Source organism: Apus apus, chromosome 3 (assembly GCF_020740795.1).
Source record: "Apus apus isolate bApuApu2 chromosome 3, bApuApu2.pri.cur, whole genome shotgun sequence".
NCBI classification, from domain to species: domain Eukaryota; kingdom Metazoa; phylum Chordata; class Aves; order Apodiformes; family Apodidae; genus Apus; species Apus apus.
Window position 1 is genome coordinate 38,461,671 of NC_067284.1, and position 16,502 is coordinate 38,478,172.

General features: G+C 36.5%; 1 protein-coding gene across 4 annotated transcripts in view; it reads right to left on the minus strand.

Moving 5' to 3' along the window:
• LOC127383404 (tumor protein D53 homolog) overlaps positions 1-16,502 on the minus strand; it is a 145,007-nt gene that overhangs the window by 76,607 nt on the left and 51,898 nt on the right. For all 4 annotated transcript variants that reach the window (XR_007889186.1, XR_007889185.1, XM_051616299.1 and 1 more), the window contains exon 5: positions 14,373-14,444. Coding sequence is in view for 2 of the 4 variants with exons in the window: in XM_051616299.1 (XP_051472259.1) it covers positions 14,373-14,444 (72 nt within the window). In the remaining 2 variants the exon portion in view is untranslated. The remainder of the gene's footprint in view (positions 1-14,372; positions 14,445-16,502) is intronic.

Sequence of the window (16,502 nt, forward strand, 5' to 3'; positions counted from 1 at the left end):
TGAAGATTCTATGATTCTATGAACTGTTTCTAGAGAGAAGAGATATTATTTATGTTCAAGCTGGTCAAGGAGGCAAAGTCTGGGCCAGCATAGAAGATGGACTTGGATACATTTATCACTCTTACAGGGCCGTGAAAACAAAGCTTAACTTCAGATCACTTCAGTATTGCAATAGAGGAAGTGTTAAGGAAAAGGAAAAGCACAGCCTGGGAAAGGCTGAGGTGACCATGGGTGCATCCAAAAGACGGTAAGCGGGCAAGCCAGGTGGAAACTACATTGGAGAACATTGCTCAGATCAGGTGGAACAAAATTACACGATAGTGAGAATAGTGCATGACAAAGTGGACATAGCATAGCATAGCTTCTCAACTGTGCAAATTCGTATCTCACCCATCAGCACCTCCACCTGAGAAGTGGGGTAGTATTTTCTATAGCCAAGTAGGATGGGAGAGGCCTTCTCCCCACCATCCCAAATGGATCACTGCCGTGGTCTACTACGATATTCTTCTTACCTAGCCACAACCTTCAATACAAGAAGAGGATGACCTACAAATACTGGGACACAACAATGCCTTCAAGGAGCCCAATATCCCATCTCTGACAATAAGCAAAACCAGATGTGTGGAGGACACAAGATACAGCAAACAAATACTCCCATCTACTACTGTAGAGGCCTCCAACTATTTTCATCAGTAGGACTTCCTAAGCCAGACAGGGTTATCTAAACACATGGTGCCTTTCCACAAACTTATCTCCTGTAAATTGCTCCAGTTTCCACTTTCACACTCTGCATCTACAATATCCTTATACAGGAGATTCTATTAGTCTTTTGCTGTTTGCATGAAGATCTTTTATTTATTTATTTTTGCTACAGCTCCTGCTGATCTGATGTAATGCTCCATGGTTTACCATCTCTTCAGATAAAGGAATCCTTGGTCACTGTTTTGTCTTTCTGCATCACTCCAGTATAGAAGAGGCCTTTGTTACAAATGTGATATCCATTTTATATCAGTTACATCATTCCCAGAGCTGAAGAGTTTTCCTCTATTTTGTTGTCTACTGTCTGAAAACCATTCAGTTGATCACTGTTCCTAGCTCCCATCTTTACTGATCTGGATAACTCTTCATCATCAGCATCATTTGTTACTCCATTGCTTTACCTTTTCCTCATTTGCAAATACATCAGATTTCTGCAGACTTCAACCAGCACCCTCCCTTCAATGCAAAAGTTTTTTACTGCAGCTGTTCTGCATCTTCTGACTTATGTCCACATTGCCCATATGAGATTCTCTTTCTTAGCCTGTGTCTTCTTAGGTTCATCTGAGGCTATTGCAAGGCATTCTAACAAAGGTTTCTAGAAATTCAAATAGACTATATAAACATGAAACTTGCTGACCTGCCAAATAAACTTGTTGGCTGGTAAGGCAAGACTCTTTCATAAAAGCCATGTCAACTTTTCAAAAGCATGACAGCTTTAGCCATGTGGCTGCTAATTCTAGTTCTGTTCCTATTAGCCAGTATTTCACATATCCCACATTTCAATATACTGGTACCACATTTTGCTGCTGAAGCCAAACTACTAACCAAACCAAATATAAGTATTAATTCAATATATTTTTTTAATGTCAACATATTTTAATTAGTGGTTAAATGTAATTTCCTATATGCAGACACAAATGCTTGGAATATTTAGGAAAACTACCTCTCATTTTTTCCTTCAATCACTATTTCAAGTACCTGCAAAAGCACACATCAATCATCTGAAGGGAAGCATCTAAAAATTTTAATTACATATCTCTAATCTCCATGGAGCACATTTGTCCAATTTACTTAAGAGAAATACCATGTTTATAATCAAAGTCTGCCTTTGTTGAACAATTTGAGATGACAAGTGAGAAGTGAGCATTTAACTTCAGCTTCAGCTCTAGGGATATCAATTTCTTTGGCTTCCTCATCATCCTTCCACTGCTGCAGACTGCATGCTAGAATTCCTGCAGATAAGGAACCTCTGGTATGATGCCCTTGACATTTGGTTGAAAATCCTGACTGTTTTGGAGGGGGATGGGGAGAGGGTTGAAAGGCTTGTACTTTGCCAGAGGAACTAGCAAGGGCCTCAAGATTTTTGCTCTGTATTTCACTGCAGTTAATTGTTTTGCAGGTTTATTTCCTACAGAAACAGGTGAGTGTGCTACCTTGTCTGCCTGTGTATGAACATGCAAGTGCAGTTTCATAATTAGGCATAGTGATTAAAAACATCCAATGCATCAGATAAAACTTTGTATCAATATTGTCACTTCACAAAGTGTGGAACCTGAAAACAGTTCCTTTCCAGAGAAACAGGCACCTGATTCAATTAATGGATTAGAGACTTCAAGTTTACACCTACAGACCGCTTTTGCTAACAACTGCCTTAGAAAGAGAGGGAGCTTTAAGTAGCAGTCCTACAAGGGAGTGGGAAAATTTGATTACAGTGTATTTTCTCCATATTTTGTTATGTTACTTTAAGCTAACACTTCAACATTTCATGAGAAGATAAAATTGTGTTGCATATTAAGATGCTTTTAAAAAGGCACTAGCCTAGAGATGACACTACATGGCTAAGAGTATTTTACATTAAAATATCTATCATAGTAAACTGGCTTTTTACCTCTGGGTTCATTTCCAGTATTGAACCAGTAAAAGACTGAAGTGACTGTCCTGCTGTCCTGCAGTGTTTGTGAACACAAAGATTCTGAAGTTTAAATCATTTAGTGAGATTTTTTTTTTAGGATTATATAATAATTAAAAAAAATATTAAAAGAGTCCTTGGAGCTGGTAAACTATCATTCATGTATACAACTGTTTAAAGAAAAAGAGTTAAACATTCAGACAAGTTGGATTTTTCTCTTCAAAACTTTATTAGGTAGACATTACTTGATGACATTGTAAAACCCCTTGTGTGCAAGTGAACAAACTCTACAACGTACATCTTCCCACAATTCATTAAATCTACTCCCCACCCCCTCTCTCATATTTCTGAATGTTGATTCTAAGACAGGTGTAGTGCATCCAAATGCTACTTGACATTCTTCCATTTCATCACAGGGAAGCACTTTTTCAGTCTGTTGGCAACAGGGGCTTGGGATATCAGTGTAAGCAAAAGGAATGCCTTTAAAGGAAACGAAGTACCGTAAGTTTTGCCTTACGAACTTCACTCTCAATCCGGACACCAGATTCATCACGGAGTCTTTTAAATTAAACTGCCTACCATGATTGTGATTGTATTTAGCGAAGTGAAGCATTAAAGAGACGTATCTACTACTGAATACTAGTGAGGTAACATTTTGAAAACAAAAATGTTAAAAAATTCACTTAACTTTCAAAAGGTCCTGTCCAGCAGGACAAACATTGGCAGAACACCTTCCCTTGTATCCATGCATGTTCATGTGCATATACAACCTGTGTCTACTATAGCTTTTTTAAGAACAGGATTTTAGTAGTACATTCATCAGGACAAGTTAAAAAATCAGACATTACTATGGTAGATTCAACAGAAGACTTCAGTGAACTGTCTCCAGACCTCCCAAATGAAAAGGCACTCTGAGAGGGCAGCCAGAAATAATCCTTACAAAACAGACACAAACTACAGCAGCCATAAAAGTAGCACGCTCAACAGTGACTACTGTTATACATTTAAGATGCCAACTTGAAGATGGATTATTTGGAAAATACTGTCCAAGACTACTGAACATTTTTTTCAAGTTATTACAGCATGAAGACCATTGTTTCAATACTATGCAACAAAAATACAATTATCAGCTAAATGTAAGAGAAAGATAATACAAAAACCTTATCAGCATTTTGGTTGTAAGAAAGACATTTCATTTATGGAATTAACTTTTGAAAATAAACAGTAACTTGTAAGATTGAAGAAATATTTTGGTATGTGGTGCCTCCTATGCAATGGGTTGTAGAATGACTTTGTTAATGCCTAAAAACTGGAGATAATACTGAAATGGAAGATATTAAGGTATCTGTTAAGAGTGATAATTCACTTATAATTTTATTGCAGTATGGCTCTAAATCAAATTCCCATCTCCAAAACCTTCAGCTATGCAAGGTGAATCCCAATTAAACATGTGTGTGCACTAATGAATGAAGAAATAATACTGTGACAGATATTACCGATAAGGAATTCTGGGGGGAAAGCCTCTCTACAGTTCTGAAAAACTCCGGAATTTCAGAAGGAGATGTTCCAAGAGGTGCTCTTCTCATTTTAATTTCTCCCTCTTTTTCTCCCCTCCTTCCTTCAAAAATTCTTAGTGTAGGAAATTGAACACAGTAAAACCATTTAATGATCATGAACAGACCTTCTAAGCACTATTTTTCATCTTACTCCTCTCCATTATTAACTCAATTTCCTTGTGATAATGACTTTTTAATAACTAATATTTTTTAAAGATCATTTCTAACATAAGTTCATATAATTCAAGATAGTTTCAGTAAAGCAGCTTATTCTTGGCACTTGGACTTACCAGAGATGGACAAAAGTGGGGGCAATGTTAGTAAGAAAAAAGAGGTCCCTTAGAAAATCTAGATCGTAGAAGTTCCACTGTCTTCCGGGAAAGGAAGTAATGTCAGAAGAAATAAACTCTACAGTATCTATTTACAAGCTATCTGAAGATGGTAAAATGAAGTCTACTTTTTTCAGAATACACCTTCCACCATATAATGAAGGGCTGGGCAGAGATCTCAGAGCTGTTCCTCCAAGCTTTTTTGATGGTTTAGATACCCACATCAGAAGAATTACCAACTTACTTGAACAAGATATGTTAGCTCAAGTTGGATACCACTGCAATGCTGTTAAATGGCTCTTAAGTCCCAACCTAATGACACTGCACCTCCGTGTGCCATGCTCTTCAGAGCTTCCATCTTTATCAGTTAGTGCAAACAGGGCCACTTTGAACTGTGGACTTTAAAGGTACACACACCACAGGTTGTGGTGTAACCTAACTTCAGGTGAATTCTCTTCTCCAAAAAGTTGCACGTCTTTAAGCAGTTGAAAATTCCTAGCTGGTTATGCTGGAATACCAAACTAATTTTGACAATACATATAAGATGCACTTCTGCATTAGTCTGAAGGGAGATGACAGTGGAATGGGAGAGACTGTGAACAGCAAGATAAAACAATGAGACATGAGATCAAGATAATTAGAATTAAAACAGGCATGACAGATTACATCTATAAAAAGATAACTACTTCACTGACAACATTTTTCAGATTTCTGAGCAAACCAGTATTTGTTACTTTGGCTTAACATGTCTGCCTGCAGGGGTCCACCAAACAGAAATTACTATATTGCTTCATGGAGGGGAAAAAAAACACAAAACCTTTCTTGTTTCAAGCAATAAGGCACTTACACATTTAAATTTCCTCACTATAGAAAACACTGAATACTGGAATTAAAATGTTGCCTACCTCCAGTTTTTACAACTTCTTAGTCCTCAAATAAATATTTTACAGAAAGTTATAATCATTGAGGCATCTCATATTTGGATACAGCCCAAATACGGAGTTAGAAATCACTTTCTTAACAAATCTGCAGTATTTTGGCCAGCACTCTAGAAGCCTGTAAACTAAAAGGGATGTGATCTATCATCTCACTACCCTCATTCCTGCCATTCAAGTTAAGCCTATTTTAAAGGGAATTCTTCACCTTTAAATATATAAAAATAAAAGAGACTCGGACAGGGGAAGACTTAGCCTTGCATTGTCTCGAAATTAAGAAGTTCTTCAGCTTGGACAATCTTCTAAGAAAGAGAGACCACATTTTCTCAGCACCTATTAGTCTCATCTCTATCACAGTCAAAAGAATTAAGAAATACTTAAAAAAAATTCTGACTCAGATGGTCAGTTATGTAAGAAACAAGACTGTGGTGTTTACATTTTAAGAAATGCAAGACAAATATCCCTGAAGAGAAACAGATTTCCACATTTTGCTTTTAAGTAATCTAAATACAACAAATTATCTTTTGCTGGTATAGCTCAGCAAAGCATTACTGGTAAAACTTAGATCACATTTTCTAGGTCCAATTTAATCTTCAGTCATTTTCAAAAGTCAACTTAAAATTATGAAGTTTGGAAGGGAAGAGAGCACTGGATATGAAGTGTGTAACAAATGGAAATACAGTAAACATTTTATTATGATACAGTAAACACAGTGAAATGTAAATCTACCCCCGTCCTTGCAATTTCTGGACACAAAGCAGCAGACTGTAAATTGATATGAAAAGCTCTTAGAGTGCATTTTTAATGCAAAAATACAGTCTGTGATTAAAGACTGAAACCATCTGCTCACCCAGAGCTTGCATAAGGCATGAAAATGCTTATTGACTGCATCGGCACTTTTATAGGACACGTTTAAAATATCTGAACAGCTTGTTTGGATTCTGTAAGTAGATCTTCCTTCTAAAAATGAGGTAAATGCAGCATTGTATCAGTAACAGCATACTCAGTGACAGTAGGTTAAAATTTCAACAATACTGTCCTCAGTATTTTCAACAAGTTTTCAACAAGATGAACACTGAATGGGGTTAGCAGGCAACTGTGTTTAAGCAGGTATGTGCAAAATCCATGTTCATGCTAAAAATGTTTTCTATTTTTACACAATAAATTTCTCTCTTCTGGCTTTGAGCCATCCAAAAACTTCAGATTAAATTTTTAAATTTTGATTAGCCAAATAAGTTCCAACAAAGTTTTCTTTTGCACAACACATTTTTTATTTAACTAATTGCTATTATAATTACTTTTTTTTTTTTCCTTCTTTTAACATGTATTTAGAAACAAACAGCTGGAATTATGCTTAGAAATTTATGTATTTTTTTACTAGGGAGTAAGTCATTAAAGCTTATTATATATTTTTACCTTTGAAATCAGAGCATGCACTCTAGTATCAGTTTCCATTTTCCTACCTTATGGTATTTCACTGTCAGGCTAAAAGGAGCATCAGTGATTAACTACCTAATATGAGCACTCCATTCCTTAGTGGGAATGTATAGATCCTGAGCTCTTATGCACATAATGATATGGAAGAATCAGCCAGGAAGCTACAGTCCCTGTGTAAATGTAACAAGCTGCATTTGTTAGTTTTATTAAGAAGAAACTTTGGGTTACAGCTTAAGCAGTACTTACGTAAAAAGACTGCTAGTCTTGCAGCTGACCAATGCTGGTTTTTCATGTAACAGTAGCAAGATAAGCCACCAAATGTAACACCAACATAACTTTTTAAGTGTATGCCCTCTTTTTCAGTTTTATGTGTTAGGTCTGAAAAAACAGAACAGCTGCAATTCCAATTCTTGCACTGTGCTAATATCAGTTATAAACTAAAGCAAGCAGAAGGTGAAGATATGTTATTTAACGCTGTTTGTGGATGCTGTATCTAACTTTATTGTTGACTCAAAGCATTCAGGTCTCTTTATATTAAAAGCTTGTATTCCTTCCCCTGACAATTTGCTTTAATAGGAATGCCCTTTGGAAATTCTTCCCTACTCCCTGCCCTCTCCTGCACTTATTAAACAGTACTAGTACCACTCTGCAAGTTAGAGGACCAGTTGCATAGTATTTGCACTTCAGAAGTGAACCAGATTTTCAAGTTGCTACACAGTGGCTGTCAACATGCCTCCAGACATTTTTATCAAAGTATTTGGGGCTAAATTCTGTGCTAACATAAAAATGGGTACGACTTCCCTGGTTCAATGGGGCTATGATTCATGTAAGGAATGGAGATGACCCACTGCAACTATAAGGCTTCAAAATTAAAAGAAACAAAGATGTCATCTCATAGTTTCTTTGGGTAGGATTCTTTCCATCAGCAAAATGAGAGATATAATAAAGATTATAAAAGTAACAGTAATCCATGGTTCTTATCCACAACTTGGACCTACACAGTTAACATACAAAAATTACAAACAATGCAAAGTTTGCTCAAGAAACAAAACACTACAAATACTTGATGTCTGCGTGGCAAACTGAACAAAACAGTTTCTCCGATCTACCTGACAAGAGAAACCATACAAATACTGGAGAATTCGTATCCTCTGACAGCAATTCTGCCCTCCCTACAGAATATTTCATATCCATGCAGTTACGAGCTATGGCAGTTTTTGGAAGAGCAGAAAGCCCCTTGGCTAAAAAGAAAAACTGACAGTGATCCAAAACGCTTTCTAGTTAAATTGGCAGTAGTCCCTGCAAATTATTACTTTAATAAAGCAAAATCTGATGTTGATCAAACTTAAAAAAAAAATATAAAATAACCTCCTAAATACCAGGAAGAGTTATGAAGTCAGTATCATTATCAAAACCAAATAAAATTCCCCCTTTCTTACATATTTGCACTGCCCGAAAGGAAGATAAGTTGATCACTCAAAGGGTACTGTATTTTAGTGACATTTGAAAGATATGAATATACTGTTTATTGTAGACATGGTGAAAACTGTCAAGACTTTTTTGTACAGAATTAAAACTGATGGGTCAACTACAGCACAAGGCTACTCAGAATTGCACTCCTGCCTCTTACTTTTTACTCCTGCTCATTATTTTCCAGTCGCAAGCTCCTGCATAAGCTCTACAAATATACCTAACTATGCTTTGAGAGACTGCAGCAGTCAGACTCATCCTGCCACTGACATAGTTAAGCAGCCCTGAAACTTGATCCAATTAATTAAATTCAACTAGTTACTTTCTGTGAAAAAAGTGAAGCAAGGGAAAGCAGCCCCCTTCAGACTAGCATGTCCAGCCAGCCCTCCATTCCCAGCAGGATGGGACACACACAGCCCCAACTGCACATCTGCAAGGAGGCCTGAACAAATGCATTTCCAGGCAAGCTAGGAATAGAAGGCTAGTGTAGAAAGGATTTAAGAATTTCCTAGTCTGAACACATATCAGTGAGCAACATCTACTCACAAAGATAAATAACCCTAAATAGTAAATGTAGTGAAAGAAATCCCGACGATCAGCATACAGTAGCATGAAATCTGCCTTAGCAGGTTAATTCAGCTGCCTGATAAAGTTTTCTGCTAATAAAGATGGAGCAGAACAGCCTGATGGTTTCTTTAGAGTACAGCTACTAAACCCCAAAACATTTACATAATAAAAATATTCTTGAATTTACTTACAACAAATTTCATTCTATTACTTTCAAACTGATAAATTAATGGTTGTAAAGTAAATAACAGGACTTTGATGTATGTAAGATTTCCTGTGATATGAGAAGAGCTGTTTAAAAGCTAATGATTTATTGAATGAAGTTCTGCACTAAACTACTTCTAATAATTAACTTGGCTTTGTTACATAACATTTATGAAAAATTTTATTTATGTACTATTCAAGTGGAAGTATTTTTATTTGGATGGAAAAAGACTTCCATATCCCTACTCTGCCTGGCTCTTGACATTTTTTCCTCTTCTACAGAAAAAGTATTATTATCACTTTTTTTTTTTCTACAGAGAAAGCAAGATTAGACTCTCTCATCTTCACAACATCTAAGATGCCTCATTTCTCTGTGTAGAAAATGAACCATTTCCCTTTGATTTAATCTGTTCGATAAAATCAAAATGGCCTAGATAAAATGGTAATGTAGGAGTTGAGATGCACATTTCTTTCCTCCACCCACAATGACACGCTTTCTGAATATAAGTAAGTGCAGGTACATTATCCTTCCTTCTATGCTCTTTATTCTAGCATCTTAATTTCTGATCTTAATAAACTCCCATTAGAAACAGAAAATGGCAAACAGAGCAGAGTGAAAACAGCTGCAAAGAGTGTAATTATATCTCCCATATTTATAAAGAACCAGGAAAAGAAAGGAAATTAATCCACTGTATAATTAATTACAGATAATCTCAAGTACTAAAATATTCTCAAGTGGAATAGTTTGACACCATATTACGGACTGCATTGCAAACCCATATCTATCTATACATAATGCTCTCTGAGGTCTGAAGGTTTTTCTAAATAATATAAAAATATCTTCATTATTTGACATTTAAAAGAAAGGAATAAAAATCCCTGAGTAATCCAAAGACAACTGATATGTACAGCCTCAGAAAACACACTCAAAAACAAGACTGCTTTTAAGGCAGCTTCCAACCTCAGAACACAAATAGAAAACTGATGTGTCATAGAAGAAGAAATCTGATTAACAGGTGGATTGGCATTGACAATAGGCTTTGAACTTTACTTCTAAATGCCATTGCTTTCCCAGTTCATTTGCAAATCTTGGAAAGGTACTGTTTTTACAGTACAGTTAGCCAACAGGTTTAACATGTCTGTAAATTCAAATGGAAATATTAAGTACTTGTTGACAAGTATGATGTGCTTGTCCACACTTTTTCAACAAGAAAACAAAACCTCTTGAAAATAAAACCAGAAGCTGTCAGAAAATAAGCCTACTAGCCAACTATGATAAGCTGACATTTGTGTTTTCAGATAAACAAAATTAATCAGTTTCTTCCACTGAGGCTTTGAAGTCAAAGTATCTTGTAACAGTTATTATGTTGGTAGGGTAGAACCCTATTTAATTAAAAATAACAGCTAGATTCAGATTTAACAACAATTTTCAAAGAAAGTGGTACAAAGTACATCCTCTCAAACAGCATGCTAGTTGCGGGCCTAAATTTTGACATCTATAGACTCTTTAGAATACTGCCCATCTCCCTGCTTCCCCTCTCCTCCCATATACACACACGTCTCTTTAAACACACACACTGAAAAAAGTACCTTCACAGTACAAATCCAATCTTCTTTAAGATCAGCCTGTATTTTTGAAGTATAAAGTCAGTAATTCTCTTAGTCAGTTCCTTTCTTTATTGTTTCAGAGTCCTGCTTACACAAATTTATTCTTTAAGTTATATTGTATGATAAATTTGGATTATAACTGAAAGAATTCTCAGTAGCCGTTTTTCAACAGCGAATTACATTGCTCTTGTGGTGATGTGCTGAGAAAGAGGTCTGGTAGCAAACAGTGGTGCCCTGAAGCTGGGGAAAAAACAGCACGGATCGCTGTTCTCTTCAGATCTGTAACACTCCAGGAAGATAAACACTGGAAGCAGAGAAGAAGAATGAAATTGTCTCCTAAATTAGAATTCATGACCCCTCCCCCTTACCCAAAATTCACAGATTTTCCTCATGAGACATCAGTGGATGCTATGAGACTTAGCTAGCCTACTTAAAACAAAGGAACAAACAAAATGTGCTATCTAGGTTGTAAAATGTCATCAAGTCAATCTTCACAAAACTAGTGTGTAGGTTGTGTATTGCATGCCAAGTCAGAACAGATGAACAGGTTTCCAGCTTCCCTGCAAACACACTTCAGGGATATCCTGGGACAGAACAGGCCACTGACACTTCCTGTTATCTAAACACTTCAATTTTTTTCTGTATTAGGAGAGGTTCAAAATGCTGTATTCTTCTAACAGATCTCTCACCCTCCAATCAATATTACTATCATAAATTAAATACCAAAGTGAAACCAGTCACTATATTTTAAGTATCACAGAACTTCAATACTAAGGACATTTCCCTCTGAGGCACTGCAGTTTGGCGGTGGCAATCTACACTCTTGCCCGTTAGCAGGAGGACTCAGAAGATAACCAGCTGTCTTGCTCTGGCATGCAACGGGGTTTCAGTATGCTGAACAGAATGCTGGCTGTGTGATGGTAGTTATTTACAGAAGTAGTTTTTAATACCAAAAGTAGTATGCTCAGTATACAGTAAGAGTCCCAATACTCCTAAACATTTCCCCCTTAAAGGCCGACACTGAAGCTAAACGGAGCACACGTTAGCAGTTAAATGCTTTCTTCACAGGCCAAATCGGTAGTAAAGTTGTGGCTACAATACAGACTTTGATTGTCTAGTTCAGAAACTTAGACTCAAAAACCCCTCCAAAGTAATAATTAAAAAAAAAAATCAAAACCCAAAACATTTAAAAAGCAGCAGCCGGGGGGGTGGGGAGGGGTGGACGCATCTTGTTCAGAGTGCACCAGAGCAAAGAGGCTTTCTGGTCTGCAGTAGTGTTTTCAGCTGAGGGCAGATGGCAGGAGATCCCCCATTCTTCTTCCAGGGCGGTGGCTTTGATGCTGTTACCAGCACTGTATTGCTCTGTTGCACAAAGCATGTATAAGCCCTTGCAGGACCAGCTCAGTTCAGGTGAGTAAGGTCCATCCTTACCAGGGCATACCTGTCCGTGACCTTTTCCTCTGCTTTTTACAAAGGCAATAGATAGGAAACACAAATAAACCTGCCAAAAAAAGAAAAAACCCACATAATTAAATGCAATCATCTGTGCATGCATTTTGTTCTTTCAGTGTGCAGAGAGTACTCAGATGCAGCTCTTCATGTCTCAAGAGGGTTTAGACACGGCATTTGGACAAGCAGAAAAAATACTAGCCTGCAATATTCTCAAGTAACAAGTTAAACTATACTTTCTATTTACAACAAATTCCTGCTAACATTACTCCCATCTCTGACAAATTAATTCCTGAACCGTGCTGTTTTGTGTAAGATACAAACTTAAAACTTTTACAAGCACTTTGGCAATCCTTAGGTCTAAATCCAAGGCTGATTTAACTGAACTAGCTTTCAACCAGTTTCATATGCAAGAGGCAGCACACTGCAGCTTTAATTTTAAAAAATATTTATTTTTACAAACATCCTCATCTATTGTGAAGCAATACCAAATGTTTATCCTTGCCTGGGCAGAGAATTATTTATTCTTAAAAGTCTTTTGAGAGAAAGGAAGCTGTAAAAGGGCAAATAAATAAATAAATCAGACTTATTCAAGTGAAAAATAGTTCAACATAAGATGCACTCTTTCAAACCCAAATAGAAGCACCTTCCCCTTTTTCTCTTGACATCAGTTTACTGAAATGGTGAAAGATTTCCTTTTCAGACACAACAGTAACAACATACAACAAAAGACTACTACAGTCACCAGGGTCCTTGCTTTGCTTGCTAGCCTTGTAAATGGTGTAAAATGGTTTTCAGCTATGAATCTGAGATTATGTTAACATACATTGGCAGTAAATATTGCTGTACTTACCTCAAAACCAAAACTTTCCTATACATAACTGCTCATACTGCTTTTCTTGATCCAGCCATACCTAGGATGGGACTTCAGTGGCATACTGGGTATCACTGCTATTACTGAAAAACCTTCTTAATTTTTAATATTAGCAAAAGTGGGTTTTTTTCCAGCATAGATTATACCAGATTGCTGAGAAAAATATGTTTTACTGGCATTAAAGACTTTGTCACTTCTATTTTTTACATAAGAATGCCAATAAAAAGTATAAATATTATTTACATATTTTTACAAATAAAATTATATATATCAGTTAATCCAACTCAGAATATTGGTACAGGAAAAAAGATACATATTCTTAGCCTGAAATTTGTAACAATATTCCTTATTTGGCCAGATGTAGTCTAGGAAAGCTGTAACGGTATTTTGGTTATATGCTGATTGGTTATGTACAATCTTATTAATATTAGTATCTGGTATACTTTGGCTTCATTATATCAAGACAAAGGTACCACATCCCAACATGCCTCAGGGCTGGTTATACACTGCAAATTTTCAACAGAGTAAGTAGTTTGGTGAAGATTTGTGAATCAGTGGGATCCCCGACTGACATATTATGCCAACATAAATAGGGGATATGCACTTACATGAACAAAATTACACATGTATTGTGAGGGCTTATTTCTTTTCTGTGGGAGAATTCAGTCATGCCAGGCAACAAGCAGATTTGCTAGAATTACAACATCCACGTTAAGATCCATGTTAAGAGAATTTTGATCCTGCATCAAGTGAGTTCACAATGCTGGTTTTTATGATGAAACCCAATTTGGCAGCCTATGCACAGAATTAGATTTTGAGATTGACTCATTCCCAATTTGCTGCTTTTGTGTTTTTGTTGCATCTTCAAGCTGGAAGGCTCTTGAGATTATGGCTAGTGCACAAAAATCTTGCTCAGCATACAGCCAACATCTTAGGAGGGGGACTCACTGGGGTGTTTAAGAGAGGGTCCAAGTCAGCCAGACGCTGCACTATGTTTACTCTGGTCTTTTTCCTAGTTTAACTATGTTACACAAAGATTTTGGTTCAGAAAAGCCCTAAGAACCAAACAGTCATGAAAAAAGAATTAAACTAATGGGCATAACATGCAAGTAAGTGAAAAAATAGTCCAAATACAATATTATTATTTTTGTTAGAAAAAAAATAATGTATTTTATCCTAAACCAGTATCTATTAAATTCGTACTTTGTGTCCATTCTCTTCGAGATGAAAATACTGAGATGTCATATGAAAGTCACTGCAAAATCAGACTCTTACCTATTACAACAGCTATGGCTCCCAGTGCCAATCCCAGAACCAGTATTAGGGGTGTAATGAGTAGTTTTCCAGCTGAAATGCAAAATTCATTAAACAATTCAAAGTAGGCATTTTATTTTTTCATTTCCAACCATCCATAAACATTTAAATATCAGACTTTCAAAGCTCTTTTTTAATACCTTACCAGGATTCCTAAATGTAAATTCATTCTACAAATCCAGCTAGGAGCTATCACCACTCAGTCAGCTCCCTGCACACATTTCTCTTTGCCCTCTTCACCCACCACCACTCTCTGAGCACAACTAATTTTGTACATTAACAGTTAGCTTGCATTTACTTCTGTTTCCATTCTGAAATACCTCAAGCATCAACAGCAGGAATGTGATAGCTATGAAACTACTATCATTTGGCTTCTCTGGAATCCTACTGTACGACAACCACCCTGGAAAGATGCCAAGCAAACCAGCATCTTGGAGAGTTTAGATTAGCTCAGGGTGATGAGACCATCAACTCTAAATACACTTCTGCTCACTTTAAAAGGTTATGGTGACATCCTTGTGTACAGTTGTGATTTAGGTCCAAATCAAACCACAGCCAAGTCTATTTTTGATCAACATTTAATAGGCTATGTTTCTGCTCTTACATGATTGAGGCAGTGAGATTGTGCAGCACACCAGCTAAAGTAGAAGACACTGAGAACAAATAAAAATTTGCGCATATTCTTTAACGTTGAGGTGCACAGAAGAAAGGCAGGGCTCCTTCTGAAACACTGAAGTCAAAACTGAACTTTGAATCCAAGTTATCTTTCATGCCTTGCATACTTTCAACTCAATGGCAGAATCTCCCTCGCTGTGTTCAGTGAGCATCTGGATCAAATATGTCACTTGTCCCAGATGTTTGAAAATGCATCAGGGCAGGCATTTTACTGATGCCCCAGCAGCTTGATCAGGGATTTGAAATCTAGCAATTCTCTGAAGTTAAGTGTGTGCTTGAAAGTTTACCTCTAAAAGGGAGGAAAAGTTAGTTTGTTACCTCCCTCCCTCCCTGCCCTTCCCTCTCAAGTCACTTGTATCACATTTCAGTAAATGGATTACTTCATTCAATAATGATGTAAGCCTCTCCATAACCTGAGCCACTAATTTGGGCAGTCTGAGGAAAAATGAGATATTTTGGAAATATTTACAGTGGTTAAATGAATTGGACCTTTTCATGCTCTGTTTTGAAAGCTTTTAAATTTCATAGGAGTTTTGTGGGTAGGAAACATTAGTTCCTAGAAGAATAAAATTGGCAAATATTATTCCTATTAGTCGAGTTGCTAGGCATCCTAATGGTAGACATTCTTGGGACTTCACTGCACTGCATTATATATAGAGATTGTAAAATAAATTATTCAAGTGTAGACATAGAAGGAATGTAGAGTGATGGAAAACCTCAAGAAAATTCCACAAAAATCAGCGATTAAAAGCATTTTAAAACATTACCAGACCCTTTAGCAACTTCAAAGTAAAGCTTATAAAAGATCATGTTAAGGTATGAACTCTCTCTACTTAATAATTCTAATTCCATGGTTATGATGATTGGTACCAAAATTATTAAACACTCGAATCACTGAACTGGTGACTAAGTACACAGAAACAGCATCTGCAGAAAGAGTTAAGCTAGTGTTTCACTGAAGTATTTTCTTTCCAGACACAAAGAACAGTTCCTAAGCTAATTCAGTTTAAGAACATGTTTAGTTACATACGACAAACTAACTCAAAGCTGAACTAAAGCATGAGTGTCCTTATCTTTCTGCCTGTGAATATGAAGTTATGAGTATTGTGTTGTTCCAAGATCTTATAGGATAAAATGACCTTTCATCATCATGGGACAGGATCCTCCTTTGGTTACCCGTGCATTCTTTCTAAAGGTTAAACTTTAAAACCAAAACAAAATATCTTTTCTTCTCATATATGTACCACATTTAACTGCTTTCTCATTACCTCTGTAAATTAAATTAAGGAACAAGTTAACAGAAGGTGAACAAGACTTGCATGAGTTACCATCCAGTAAGAGTACAAGAAATAGCAATCACTGCAAAGTAGTGGATATGTACCTTTTACTCCAATAATTTTTAACAGCATGGTACAA